This window comes from Haliotis asinina, chromosome 6 (genome assembly GCF_037392515.1).
Source record: "Haliotis asinina isolate JCU_RB_2024 chromosome 6, JCU_Hal_asi_v2, whole genome shotgun sequence".
Classification (NCBI taxonomy): Eukaryota; Metazoa; Mollusca; class Gastropoda; order Lepetellida; family Haliotidae; genus Haliotis; species Haliotis asinina.
The window spans coordinates 11,170,011-11,185,159 of record NC_090285.1 but is presented as its reverse complement, the minus strand read 5'-3'; the positions used below and the strand labels follow the sequence as shown (position 1 = coordinate 11,185,159).

Sequence of the window (15,149 nt, the reverse complement as noted above, 5' to 3'; positions counted from 1 at the left end):
AAATGATGATATATTATGACATAATTAATTCTAAGATTATATGTATTTTACAGATTTGTTTGTGTAAATGTATTTGTTTAGATTTATGAAGTGAATGGTCAGTTTAGATAAGCGTTAAGTGTGTGAGAGCTATCAGAGTTTGTGTGCTTTGGAATGGTATGATTTTTTTTTTTGTTAAAGCTAAATTGTAATTTAAATATGACCAGTGTGCAGCAAGCTTTAACAGATCTCTATACCTCAGACCTTTATACTGATGGTAAATAGTAATGCATCTTCAGCTTAATTCCAGTGTATTCACTTTCCATTGATGAAAGTGAAGTGTGTTTTCATCCTTTGAAAATATAAGGGAATAGGGAATTGTTTGAAAATTTACTCAATTTTCTACATTTGGACAATGTTGGCATCTTTTGGGAGCGAAGCAGTGTTATTTATGTTTATCATTGCTTTTGTTGTCATGGTTGTTTTGTCAGGAGAATCGGTTTACTGTTTACCGAACCAACATTACACTTTCAAGGCCACACGCTAATGTGGTATAGGGAATTTCATTAAGTGTACAAGTACAGTGATAGTTGCTTAACTTTTGACCATCAGTATATGCAGCATTTACAAAACGAGTGTGACTTCACAACCATTAAAGTTAGTGGTAGTTTCTTCAAGAAATATTTGCTTGGAAAGCATGAAAGAGTACCTTCATTTAAGGCTGTCAAGTATTCCCATACAGGTGAAAGATTTTTTAGTAGAGCTCGGCCACACACAATGTTATATTTCCAGCCGTCTGTTCCTCTCTGATCTCTAAACTGGTGAAGGTCTCTCTGACATGCTGCAGACAGACAGACAGACAGACAGACAGACTTTATTCAGTGATGTAGATCATGCGGCCCAAGTTACAATGAAATTAAGAATAACATTGTAGTCTGCAGGTGTCTCAGAGACACATGTAGGCATTCTGTGGTGAAACATCCCGGTATGTATGAATGAAAAGTTACCAGTGGCAATTTGTCCTACATATTTTGCTCAAATTATCATGCATAGATTGGAGACTCTGTACGTCATTCTGTTTCTTCATTTTTGAAGTATTTGTGTTGCCACAGGCCATTATTTGATATATGTCAAGATGACGAATAAATGTGTGACATTTACTAATCAGATGTTACACACACAAATTTTTGTGTATGTTTGACTTCTCCACTGATAATGGTTTGTGAATTTATCGGTTGATAAGGAAATGACAGTGCATATTGATTTGCCAGAAATTTGTTGAAAGAGATTTGAACTGGTAACTTTATAGATAATGCCTTGGCCAGCATATCTATCCTTGCCTGATTTTTTTAAACAAACTTTAGTCTGTTTTTTGACTTTGTTAGATTTTTTACTCAAATATGAGCAAACACGGGAAACTGCACTTTCCAGAATGAACTGAAATTTAAGTCAAACTATATATTTTACAGTTTTGGTGTGGTGAAAGAATACTTAAATTGTTTGGACTTTTTCAATTTTTGAAAATGCAGTTGAGTTAAGATATCAGCTGTTTCATATTGTCAAAATCGGGTTGGAATTCAAGTTAAACGTGAAGTTTTTTTCAAGAAGTTGGGCCCTGCAATATCATGGATTTGTATTCAAATATGAACACCTTCCCTACCTAAATTACAGTCAGGTGAAATGTACACTAATAGCCATGATATTTGTGAATCTTGAGAAACTGGCGTAACATTTCAGGGATCCTGCATGGTATATGGTCTCTGGACAGGTGTAATGTTAGACAGTCATGCATTATTACACAGTTTATATTTCCCAAGAGTTTTGTCTAGACATGCTGGGACACAGTGACGCGTTCATCAAGGGCCCTGAAATTCATTGCAGGTCAGCAGTTGCATATCAGTGACATTCGCGACACTGGCTTAGCCCAATGGTTTAAGTGTTCAGACATGCTGAAGACCTGAGTTTGATTCCCCCATTGGTACAACATGTGAAGCCTATTTCTGATTTTCAAATGAATCTTGCTGGAATTTTGCTAAGAGTTTAAAATGTTACTTTGTCAATCATAGGCATGGAAGGAACCTATGATAGTGTTGCCCTTGTTTCTATATTGTTCCTATATCTGATTTCACATATGTTGTTAAGCCACAGACTTCATTACTATACTCCTGCAAGTGGTGATGAATTTCTGTTCAAAAGGGCTCAACATTTAGCTCACTTTCTTGAATTACTGTACTCAACAAATCAGTCTGCGTTTTTATACACGGGTCCATGTTACAAGAATGAGCGGCTTCTAGTGGTTGAAGCTGTGAAGACAACTTGCATCTGTAGCAGACAAAGAGGGTTGACAACATGAACACCAGTCCAAGCTGCCAGGGCACAGTGACATACAGTCAGATCTCTTGTTTTAACTCCCCACTCCTTCCAGACAGATTGAAATATGGGGCATTGTGGGCGTTTCTTTTCCTTAACTCCACAGGAATATGAAACTATAGGTATATTAAACAAGTTATGCTATCTTTCCTAGATAACACTGACTGTTATACTGTCTGTGAATGAAAACTGCAAATGAGCAAAACGAACACACTGTGAAGTGATGCCATGCTTTGCATTCAAATGGCATTTGTTATAGGTACACAGTTGTACTACATTATGTTACTTTATGTTTATATGTTGTATATGATTTATTATTATGTGCATTATTAAAGTGAAGATAAGCTTGACAGTCTTACTTCGTTGTATTTTCTCTGAATTAAGGTAATTTGGGATATTATTCTTTAGTGCTGTTGTTTAGCCAATATAGAGTCCTGGGCAGAGATTTCAAAGCTCTCTTAGCCCTAAGATAGTCGTAAGTGCCATACATTAACATTAACTTACGACTATCTTAGCGCTAAGAGAGCTTCGAAAATCTGAGTCCTGGGCCCTGCTATACATTAACATTAACTTATGCCTACCTTAGTGCTAAGAGAGCTTTGAAAATCTTGGCCCTGATTGAGTGGCCAGACTCGCTTTCTTTGGAGACACTTATCGTATCCCCACTGCATATAGGTCAATGATCATGCTTTTGATCACTGGGTCGGTCATCTGGTCCAAACTTTATTTACAATCTGCCGAATATTGCCAAATGCAGTGTTAATATAGAGCAAAATAGAGGCACAAATTATATTATTGGATCACTGAAATAAAGTGAAGACAACAGGTGTTTGCAAGGGGTGCAAACAAAAATTACTGTAGATTTTCAGGAATAATCTGTTTGATTTAACAAATGTTATCAAATGCTAATGATCTTTCCACATAATCACACCAGTCAGTGCTTTTTCTGTACACATGCACAAAAGTTAAGCGCCACTATATTCATAGTGTCTTGATTTCACCACTGAAGATCAGAAATACAAACTATAAATGTTTGTGACTGAATTAGCCTTCCATAGATTCTTGAACCTATAATTGTCAAGATATGACAAGGAAAATGTCCTGCACGTGCAAATCCATTTCCCTACCATCTGAATCTTGAAAATCAAGTTTCACACACTCGGTTTCACTAACCTGTTCTGAGATTCTTCTTTCACTTTAGAGTTAGAAAATCAGTCATGGTGAGGAGAAAGTTAACTACAGCTGAGAGATGGCAGGTGATAGGCATGAATAATGCTGGCATGTCATGCAGGGCCATTGCAAGGCAAATAGGTCATCATCACAGCGTCATCACCCGTTGAGTTGCCAGACATAATCAAACCAAAGTTGTCAATGACAGGCATAGATCTCATTATAATAGCTACCATTGAGTATCCCAAGTAGCAGATCACAAAAATAGTGGATGGCGCTTAACTTTTGTGCATGTGTATATCATACAGGGAGCATTTATTCTTCTGAAATGACATGGTTGTAAGAGTTCTGTGAGTTTATTTCTGTATATCTCTTTAGCTTTCCATCTAGTACTTGAACCATCAATGCGATGGTGGGTACGTTTTTGGTTTTTCATTAAATTTCCCCTACATAGTCACATGGCATGAAACATGTACACTACCAAGAAATGTATTCAGTAGAGGGAAGCAGAATTTGATATCTTAGACAGACAGCAGACATCTTAGACAGACAGCAGACATCTTAGACAGACAGCAGACATCTTAGACAGACAGCAGATATCTTAGACAGACAGCAGACTGTCATCCTTGTTCTGCATCCCTTCCTGTCCTTTGCTTGGGAAATTTGGTATTTCTCACGAAATACATCCTCAGATGGGAAATATTCACTAGGAAGCCCTTGCCAAAACTGCGCTAGTCATTGGGGATATACGATCAATTGATTTTATGTCAGTTTCGTTTTGTTTATCTCTTTGTTAAAAAAGCCAAAGTAGAACGCACAACCAGGATCCTGGTACTACTAAAGTATGTAACCCAACTTAGCAAACTGTCCTGCTACAGCCGTAGGTGAATTCGTAGACCAGACTTGTTCGTAGACATGGAAATTCGGTGGATTCATAGACGTTTATTAAATGGGGAACATCATTGATGATGAAAATCGATATTATGACTGCAGTGTAAACGAAACGCGTTTGAATTTTGTGAAATACAGTGAGTGAGTTTAGTTTAACGCCGTACTCCGCAATATTTCAGCTACACGACAGCGGTCTGTAAATAATAGAGTATGGACCAGACAATCCAGTGATCAAAAGCATGAACATCGACATGGGCAATTGGGACCCGATGACATGTGTCAACCAAGTCAGAGAACCTAACTACCCGATCCCTTTAGTCGCCTCTTACGACAAGCATAGTGGCACGTATGGGTTACTGAATTACTATTTTAGCCATTCTACCCCTGACCTTCACGGGTCTGTGAAATGCAGATTCTTGTATCGTTGTCAAGCAATAAAAATTTGTATCAAAATACAAGAATGTGTATCAAACCGTCGCAGCATCTGCATAAAAAACCTTTGTTTTGTTTTAATCCATCGACAACCTAAATAACAATGAAAACTGTTCAGAACTTTCATTAATTTCATGTCGGAAAATTATGAGTAGAGTAATGACTTCGTTATAAACAATCCAAGTAATTATCTAAATTAATGTTTACAAAATACTATTATTAAGTTATTTTTACATGTCTAGGAAATCACTGTTAGTCACCGTCTACGAATCCACCGCGTCTACGAACTGGTTCAGTCTACGAAAACACCGTCACCCGTTCTTCAGTGAGCAATGTTCTTACAGAGCACAACGCTCTTTCAACCGCGATTTGTTTTCATATATTATTTATCTTGCTTAATATGGTCAGAGCAACGACCAGGCACGATTTTAATCTATCAAGTAATTTGTCCAATTTAGTCGTCCCTGACTATACCCTTCCCTCATCCCACGAACACAAGACATCTTGCTACATGGACAATCCGCCGAATATACTTTCATACCGGGAAAAAGTATATTGCCCAGGGGTCATTGACTCGTTAACCACAATCATGGCCAAACTTGGATTCAAACTCATGTCAAACATACATTAACCTCAGCGAATGCCGCTGGGCCACGGTGTTCCAGTTACCCCATATATTTGCACAGCCTGCTGACCATCCATGGTACATCACGACATTATCGACAGGAATCCATAGTTCCAGCAAACCTGTCCGAACCGTTTTTGCAGTTATTTTTTCCCCTTAGCCCTCCTTGAATTAGCATTATCAAGAGCTCGTTCCATTTCCCGTCCTTCAAATGTCATCTCTGTTTGTGTAATGGGGAAGAAAGATAGCACTTTTTTGCTCAATCGAGAAGTAGAAATGATTGAATAGCTGTCTCATACTCAATTATTTTCAACTTTTTTCTCGGATTCAAAATGGATTTTGTACATATACATCCGTATCTCAAGAGAAGATGCCGTATTGCGTAAATTGTTGTTCTAATGAAAACTTCATAAAAACACGTGAGGTTTGTCTCTGGCATTCAGTTGTCCCGGAATCAGTGTCTGTTGTACATGATAAAAACTAAACTAAAAAATAGAGTTGCTTGGCAAATTGGCCACCAGAGCAGCCTGTCAGACAATCTGTCAGATATTTCCCAATGTCTGTCTGTCAAGTTCAGTTCGAAAAACTTCGAAATAGTTTTTCTCCATCATCACTTTGTCTCTCTGCAATTTAGGTCCGCTTTTCTTAAATGTTTTCCGTACTCTCGAGCAAACTTACAAACACATTGGTTTGTTTTGTTTGGTATTTAACTCCGCAATACTCCAGCTATATGGTGGCGGCTAGTAAATAATCGAATCTGAACCAGACAAACCAGTGATCAACTTCATGAGTACCGAACAAATGACACGAATTGCAAATCAAGGAAGATGGGTAAGCTGTCACATAGATTTCTATGTCATTTGTTATGGTTTATAGATGTAAAAGTTTCTCTTTCTAGTAAGTTAACGAGTGACCAGGGAATGATGTGCACCCAGAAAATGCACCGCCTATTTAGTAACCCTTTGGAAAACCTCGCCTTGAGAAATGCACTGAGTCAATGTCAAAGTAACGCACTACACTGGGTAAATATACCATTTACTTACCTAAAACTCTTCACGAACTCGTGGCGGTGGGGTAGCCTAGTGGTTATGGCGTTCGATCGTCACACCAAAAACCCGGTTTCGATTCCCCGTATGTGCACAATGTGTGAAGCCCATTTCTGGTGTTTCCCACCGTGATATTGCTGGAATACAGAGGAGCACAACTATATATACTCTCCCATTTACTCATTACATAATCCCATCAAACACCAACGCAAATGGGACAAGCTACCAGTCAGGGAAAACGGCGGAGGAATTCTTAAATTGAACCTTTTTAGGCCACAACCGAGTGAGTATTTATCATGTCCAAACGTCGTGGGTAAACGCACTGAGCGTGTTGTTTCACCAAGCACCAGAGCAAGTCTGGTCTTGCCATGGGTGCAATTGATGACTGCCTTGGGAATAATTGAACATCATCTGTAGTCACCGGCTTTGGTGAAAAAGAATTCCACCCATTTCTAAACTGGAAGAAAGACCATGTCTAGCAAGCAAGGGATCGGGCGGTCAGCCTCGCTGACTTTGTTGACACATGTAGCAGAGTTAAAGTTACACACGAGTGAGTGAGTAAGTTTAGTTTTATGCCGCAATATCCCAGCTATATGGCGGCCGTCTGTATATAATCGAGTCTGGACGAGACAATCCAGTGATCAACAACATGAGCATCGATGTGCGCAGTTGGGAACCGATAACATGTGTCAACCAAGTCAGTGAGCCTGACCACCCGGTCCCGTTAGTCGCCTTTTACGACAAGCACAATCGCCTTTTATGGCAAGCTTGGGTTGCTGAAGGCCTATTCTACCCCGGGACCTTCACGGGTCGCTACACATGACACATGACACATAAATTGCACGTCATCGCATTCCAACTGCGTAGATTGATGCACCTGTTGTTGATCACTGGATTGTTTGATCAAGACTTGATTATTTACAGACCGCTGCCGTATAGCTGTAACATTACCGAGTGCAGCGTTAAACAACAAAGCACCTGCGTTATAATGGAGTTTTCAGGGATACCGTTCTAATAAACGTGTCACAGATGCCACTATAATAAGTTCACATTCATATCGTTACGGTAAATATATCCCATAAACTGGATATATACCGTGCCTTTTCCCGTCTGCTTTAGTGCTTGTAAACAGTGTAGGGCTTAAAACACCACGCGCAGGCAATCGATCTATCGGCCCGCAATGTCCGCTACGATTTTGACTACAGGTGACAACAGGATGTAGTGCACAATGAAGATAAGATGGCCTTGAACAGTCATGTGGATTAAACTGTCAACTCGTGAACATATGGAAGCGCATTAGTACCGCAGTTAACACGCTCCTAACATGAATGTAGATAATACGTTAATCAGTGAAGAAGATACTTTCACATACGTATAAGATGCTTTCATCTCCGTAAAGATACTTTCATCTGTGTACAAGATACTTTTATCTGTGTACAAGATACTTTCATCTGTGTATAAGATACTTTTATCTGCGTACGAGATACTTTCATCTGTGTACAAGATACTTTTATCTGCGTACAAGATACTCTTATCTACGTACAAGATACTTTTATCTGTGTACGAGATACTTTCATCTATGTACAAGATACTTTTATCTGCGTGCGAGATACTTTCATCTGTGTATAAGATACTTTTATCTCCGTACAAGATACTTTCATCTGTGTATAAGATACTTTTATCTGTGTACGAGATACTTTCATCTATGTACAAGATACTTTTATCTGCGTACGAGATACTTTCATCTATGTACAAGATACTTTTATCTGCGTACGAGATACTTTCATCTGTGTACAAGATACTTTTATCTGCGTACGAGATACTCTTATCTACGTACAAGATACTTTTATCTGCGTACGAGATACTTTCATCTGTGTACAAGATACTTTTTTCTGCGTACGAGATACTTTCATCTGTGTACAAGATACTTTTATCTGCGTACAAGATACTTTCATCTGTGTACAAGATACTTTCATCTCCGTAAAGATACTTTCATTTGTGTACAAGATACTTTTATCTGCGTATGAGATACTTTCATCTGTGTACAAGATACTTTCATCTCCGTAAAGATACTTTCATTTGTGTATAAGATACTTTTATCTGCGTATGAGATACTTTCATCTGTGTATAAGATACTTTTATCTGCGTACGAGATACTTTCATCTATGTACAAGATACTTTTATCTGCGTGCGAGATACTTTCATCTATGTACAAGATACTTTTATCTGCGTACGAGATACTCTTATCTACGTACAAGATACTTTTATCTGCGTATGAGATACTTTCATCTGTGTACGAGATACGTTTATCTGCGTACGAGATACTTTCATCTATGTACAAGATACTTTCATCTGTGTACAAGATACTTTTATCTGCGTACGAGACACTCTTATCTACGTAGAAGATACTTTTATCTGCGTACGAGATACTCTTATCTACGTACAAGATACTTTTATCTGCGTACGAGATACTTTCATCTGTGTACAAGATACTTTTATCTGTGTACAAGATACTTTTATCTGTGTACAAGATACTTTTATCTGCGTACGAGATACTCTTATCTACGTAGAAGATACTTTCATCTGCGTACGAGATACTCTTATCTACGTATAAGATACTTTTGTCTGCGTACGAGATACTTTCATCTGTGTACAAGATACTTTTATCTGTGTACAAGATACTTTTATCTGTGTACAAGATATTTTTATCTGCGTACGAGATACTTTCATCTGTGTATAAGATACTTTCATCTGCGTACGAGATACTTTCATCTGTGTATAAGATACTTTTATCTGCGTACAATATACTCTTATCTACGTACAAGTTACCTTTATCTGCGTACAAGATACTTTCATCTGTGTACAAGATACTTTCATCTGCGTACAAGATACTTTCATCTGTGTACAAGATACTTTTATCTGCATACGAGATACTCTTATCTACGTATAAGATACTTTCATCTGAGGACAAGATACTTTCATCTGAGTAAAGATACTTTTGTCTGCGTATAAGATACTTTCATGAGAGGACAAGATACTTTCAAATGCTTAAAGATACTAGCTATAGCAAAAGCACATAGTTACCTTTTTCTTCTCGATAAATTCTTGTACCAAGTCGGATCTAGATGATACCCCTTCAGAAGTAGGTTATAATACCAAGTACGTATACAAGACACACATTATGGATAAAAACTACTTTACCTGTTAACCACAATGTTTCTGGCCCATCCAAAATGGGGCAAGAATTAGCAGAGAAACGTCGCAGTAAACAAATAATGAAGTTGTTATCCTTGAGATTTGTCATGTATTTTTGCACCAACTTCTAAAATGCCTTTGAAGAATTTCAAATGAGTATCAACTACTTAGACTTAAACACTTTCCACATGGAAGAAGAAATGCTGGTCAACGTACACGAAGTTGTCACATTCACAGAACCATTTCGACTATGTCCCGATTACGCTTCCATATCACTCCACCATGTAAATCCTGTAAACTGACTGAATAGAGATTGACAATATCTCTACAGATTGCACTGATTGTATCAAGTATTCGTTGATATTCACTTTGTAATAGTTGCACGTGTGTAAAAGGGTGTTGTCAAGTATTCTTTTGCGGTGACGTTCTACATTGTAACTGGACTAAAATGTGTTGCTATGTATTGAGTTTCTGTTGAGATACTGCAGCCTATATATAGATGTCTTGGTCATGCAATAATGAGGAACTGATGACTCGAGAAGCATGTCACGTCATCAGTGATGACAATAAGCGGGGTTGAATCCAGTCACGAAGAATTCTTGGAGCAAAAGGAAACTGGAGACATATACCAACTGGTACATCAAACGCGAGTTGGAATTAATCAGCAGATTTTGTCATGTACAGATACGGGTATGTATTTTGTGATATGTTTTTTTCGTTTTCTTACAAGTTATGATTTAGATTCGCTTCCGTTCTGAATGCTGTGTGAGAATCCGTGAGTGAGTGAGTGAGTGAGTGCGTGAGTGATTTTCGTTTACCGCCTTTTTAAGTTCATGGAGGAAATCCCGCAGTGATGCAGGTTTCAGATGCTTACCCTATTGGTAAAGCTCAAGGACACATGACAAACCCAGAGGCATGGTTGGGGCGAACCGGATTCGAACCCATGGTCATTGTTTATGCCATCTCACCGTCCATCTGTCAACCGTACCTACTGGAAGCAACCTGCAGCCCAAGTATGGAGGTCGAGGTGTTGTAACGTTGAAAATGCATGAAGGACGAGTGAGTCAGTGAGTTTAGTTTTACGCCGCACTCAGCTGGAGGACGAAGACAAGGTTACGCTGTAATGTCAAGAAGCTTGTGGTAACGGTCACCCTAACCAGCTGCGCCGACGGTGAGAACCGCTCTTCTGGACTGAGCCAAGGACACATATTTTACACCATGGCTATTCCGGGTGAACGGCGTCAAACAGAAGCAAAGCAATAGGAAGGGTCTCGAATGGGTACAAAGCTTCGAGGACACGTAAAGATACGGAGTGGCAAGGGTCTTCAGCAGTGGACAAACGGAACCGGGTGATCAGGCTCGTTGACTTGTTTGATGCTTCGTATACCATTTGCGTAGATCGTGATGTCAAGCACTGTCGATTCATAACAGGCCACTGCCATATAACTGGGATATTTGGATATGACTTTAACCAAAAAACAAAGAAACATTGGGCACCGCCAGTTGATACATTTAATACTGGAATTTAAATAAAAGCGGCGTTATACTATACTGGTTCACTGTGTTTTACTAGTAAAATATCAGTATGATAACACTGGAGGCGGTGAGGTAGCCTGGCTCTTAAGCGTTCGCTCGTCATGTCTAACATCCGAGTTCGATTCCACAGATGGGCATAATGCATGAACCCCTTTTCTGGAGTATAGCTAAATGTGGTGTAAAACTAAACTCACTCTCGAGTAACATTTTTGACAATAAAGTGTTAGGGTTTTTACACACCAAACGTTCTACCTTATCACCACAAATAACTAAAGCCTTTGTTGATATGACAAATAACATCAATAATACAGTGTTTGTTCGCTGAATCTACATCCGTGTTGAGACATTTTATGACTGCGCTTGTTTGCATAGGTTCAAAGTTTTATGCGTTCCGACGTGGAGTTAGCTGTAAATGTTACATTTACAACGCGATGTTCTGCAGGGACTACCGTTCTAAAGTCTGGAGCCATGGAATCAACTGTTATGAATTCAGCTAATTTGATCCTGGCTCAAATCAATGCTCTCATTGATCTCGGAGATCTGATCGAGGAACACCTTTGACACATCAGAGACCATATAGTCTCTAGACACAGTTACGATTTTTCTCCCGATCCGGGATTTCAGCGAGTGTGTTTAGTTTTTCCACGTTTGTAACGATATTCGTTCAAATCGCGAGGAACGCGAGTTATCCTTATGGTGAAAGTGTTCTCTCGTCACGACGAATATTCAGTTTCGATTCCCGAAATATGGGTAAAATCTATGAAGCCCATTTCTGATGTCGCTTGCACGAATAGTTGCAATGATATTGCTGGAATATTACTAAGAGTGGCGTAAAGTTAAACTCACTCACTCACCCACTCGTAGGTTTCACCTCGGTTGGTAAGTCCTAAAGCTGTATCTCATCTGGTTTTCTTCCTACCATAAGTTATTTCGTGATTTTCACTCACTCACTCACTCACTCACTCACTCACTCACTCACTCACTCACTCACCCATTGTCATAATCTGGAAATGCAGAAGTGGGAAGTGGGAAATGTACGATCTGGTTTTACTGATGCCAATATTTCGAACGTGTTGAAACAGCTGACACTAACGGCTGTTATCCTAGCCAGCCTACAAGTGCCGTGCTTCAATTCTTAAAGATTTCACGCGCTTCTAGAAACTGGCGTTTCGTCATTCCTTATCATGTGACTGTTTCCGGTAACGAGATGTTCAAACCAGGAAACAATATCAAAACCTTTCGCAGCGTTCTAGTGTCACATCTCATAACGCACTTGTCTCTTGTCAGGCCTCCGGGCCTCACCCATAGTTGAGTGGTTAAAGCGTTCGCTCGTCACTCCGAAAGCCCGTGTTCAATTTCCCTGGTGGGTACAATGTGTGAAGCCCGTTTCTTGTTTCCTAGTCAGTAATCTTGCTGGAATATTGCTAAAAGCGGAGTAAAGACAAACCCACTCACTTGTTAGGTGTCAGAAACACCATTTTATTTCATCATTGTAAAGTGTTTTGTATATATTATTCCACATGTTTGTGGAGAAAGACCAACGAAAGGTTATGACGATTACTCGTGACACTGATGAGAAAGTGAATTTGAAAGCGAGGCGATGACCTTCAAATGCATTTTCATAACCTTCGGACATCCGTAAGCATTGTCACCGAGGAGGAAGTTGAACAATTACAATGTTCATTGCTGCAATGTCATTGCGATTTACTAATAGGACGAACGAATGGTATCATCATCATCATCATCATCATCATCATCACCATCATCATCATCATCGTCGTCGTCGTCCCGGTGAAGTGATGTCCGGAAACGCCCCCGCCTGACACCTATTCGATAGGATGACTATGTTTAACTCACGGTAAACGTGAACCAAATGCTCGTAAATAAACAAGAAATGAAACTAGCACGCTCTTGGTTTCAGCATTTGCAGTCTGCTCGGTTTGAAACATATTAGGATAAATTATGTAGATACTCTTCTTTATTACAACGAGAAGTGACGTTTCGGTGGAGGTTCTAACACCGCAATCAAGCAAGTGATTTGACTGGTTTCATGAAACTGACGTATTTCGTTGTGAAACTTTGTGTGGAAAGCGAGCACAAAATTGTAGGTTTTGTCAAGGAAGCTGTCGCTGTTAGATGTATTGTTCATGTTTTCAGTGTCGCCATAAGGAAGAAGAATGGCACTGCAAACCTGCCTGTCGCCATGATGGATGTGGACAGAGAAGATGAAGAGAAAGAGGATATACAAAGGGATCAGTTGAGGTAAGGACATTAACTGAAGTTATAAGGAAGAGTGAGAGAGTTTAGTTTTACGCCGCACTCAGCAATATTCCAGCTATATGGCGGCGTTCCGTAAATAATCGAGCCTGGATCAGACAATCCATTGATCAACAGCATGAACATCGATCTGCGCAACTGGGAACTGATGACATGTGTCACTCAAGTCAGAGAGCCTGACCACCCGATCCCCTTAGTCATCGGAAGAGTCAGCGACAGACAGTTGCTTTTGGATGCTCAAAGGATGATTACTAAACTTAACCTTACTTACGTCGCATCTCATATAGCTTTTGAGCGGTCATTACACTAGTAATGCCACATGTACATGATGGCGGCCTGGACCCACTTTAGTCCAGCAATCGATAACTAGGTGATTGATTGATTGATTGATTGGTCGATCGGTTGATTGATTGATTAATTGATCGATCGAGTGAGTGGATGAGTGAGTGAGCGTCGTGGTATTGAATAATTTCTACTTTTATGTTGTCCTAGTTTTGACGTTTGTACTACATCTATAAAACTTTTCAAAAACTAAAAAAGGTCATTTATTGTCCTAGAATTCTGATGAACATATGGTGAAACATGAATGATATACATTAATTTCAAAACAGCTTTAAAATGAAGTCAGTCAGGAATCTTTAGGACCACATGTAAATGTCATGTAGAAAGGAGACTTCATAGTATAGAAATGGACCTGTTACATGGAGTCTTTAAAAAACACATGTACAAGATATTAATGTAAAGATTATTCTAGAGTTTGACTAATAGTAGATTATACGTGACACCCCCTATGCCCCATCTGTGGCGCCCTAACACACATGTGTGACCATGTGATTATTGTGTACTTGTGGTTTGAGCTAGAGCAGACATTCTGAGAAAGCATCCGTGAAGCGTGTTGATGAAACCGGAGTTCCATAAATATAAATGCAGTTGTCACACTAATCGTTTCAGGGAAACGTCTTGCGAAACCTAATATTTTGAGAAATATCATGCATACCAGACCGTCATTACCGGGGCTTATGTGAGGTGATGTAATCACAACGTGCACGGAAACAGATGGAGTGAGTGAGTGAGTGAGTGGGTGAATATAGTTTTACACCGCTTGTAGCAACTATAAGTTATCGTGAAACGATGGTTCGTGGATGATTCCGGAACGTTATTATAGGACAAATTGGGAAACATTCCAGTTGAAAAATAATTGACCCCGCACATGTTTGAAACTGCCGGCCCGATACAATAACAACCGGCGTTGGGCCTCCGGGCCGGCGGTTATTTCGAACGCTGTTCAGATGTACTGGTCGCCGTATCAACCTTGTGAGGCGCTAGAAGGTTAACAGACATGTGGCTTATCCCATACGGTCGATATTTTCATGAATATTCAGTTCATTGTTGTGATGTTTATTCATCTAAGTCTCCAAGTCAGTGTGTGAGTAAGTGAGTTGAGATTTACACCACTTTGAACAGTTTTCCCTTCAGTCCTTGTCAATAATCAAATGAACTGCAGTATCAAAAGTGTCAATTTCACTCTATTGAAATATACATTTCATGTTTCGTAGATTTTGCATTTGATTGCCCTCTAAATAGTTGATAATTAACACATATATATCGGCATTTCTGCATTGTCGTGT

At 39.3% G+C, this 15,149-nt stretch overlaps 1 protein-coding gene across 2 annotated transcripts in view; it reads left to right on the top strand.

The window, feature by feature from the left end:
• The window catches only part of LOC137287451 (inositol polyphosphate 5-phosphatase OCRL-like), a 40,327-nt gene that overhangs the window by 123 nt on the left and 25,055 nt on the right, over nucleotides 1-15,149 (top strand). Inside the window, exon 2 of one of the 2 annotated variants that reach the window (XM_067819754.1) lies at nucleotides 13,402-13,506. In XM_067819754.1, coding sequence (XP_067675855.1) covers nucleotides 13,448-13,506 — 59 coding nt within the window. In that variant the 5' untranslated portion in view covers nucleotides 13,402-13,447. Of the gene's footprint in view, nucleotides 1-13,399; nucleotides 13,507-15,149 lie in introns of those variants that run through there. The other variant, XM_067819753.1, reaches the window with a different exon arrangement.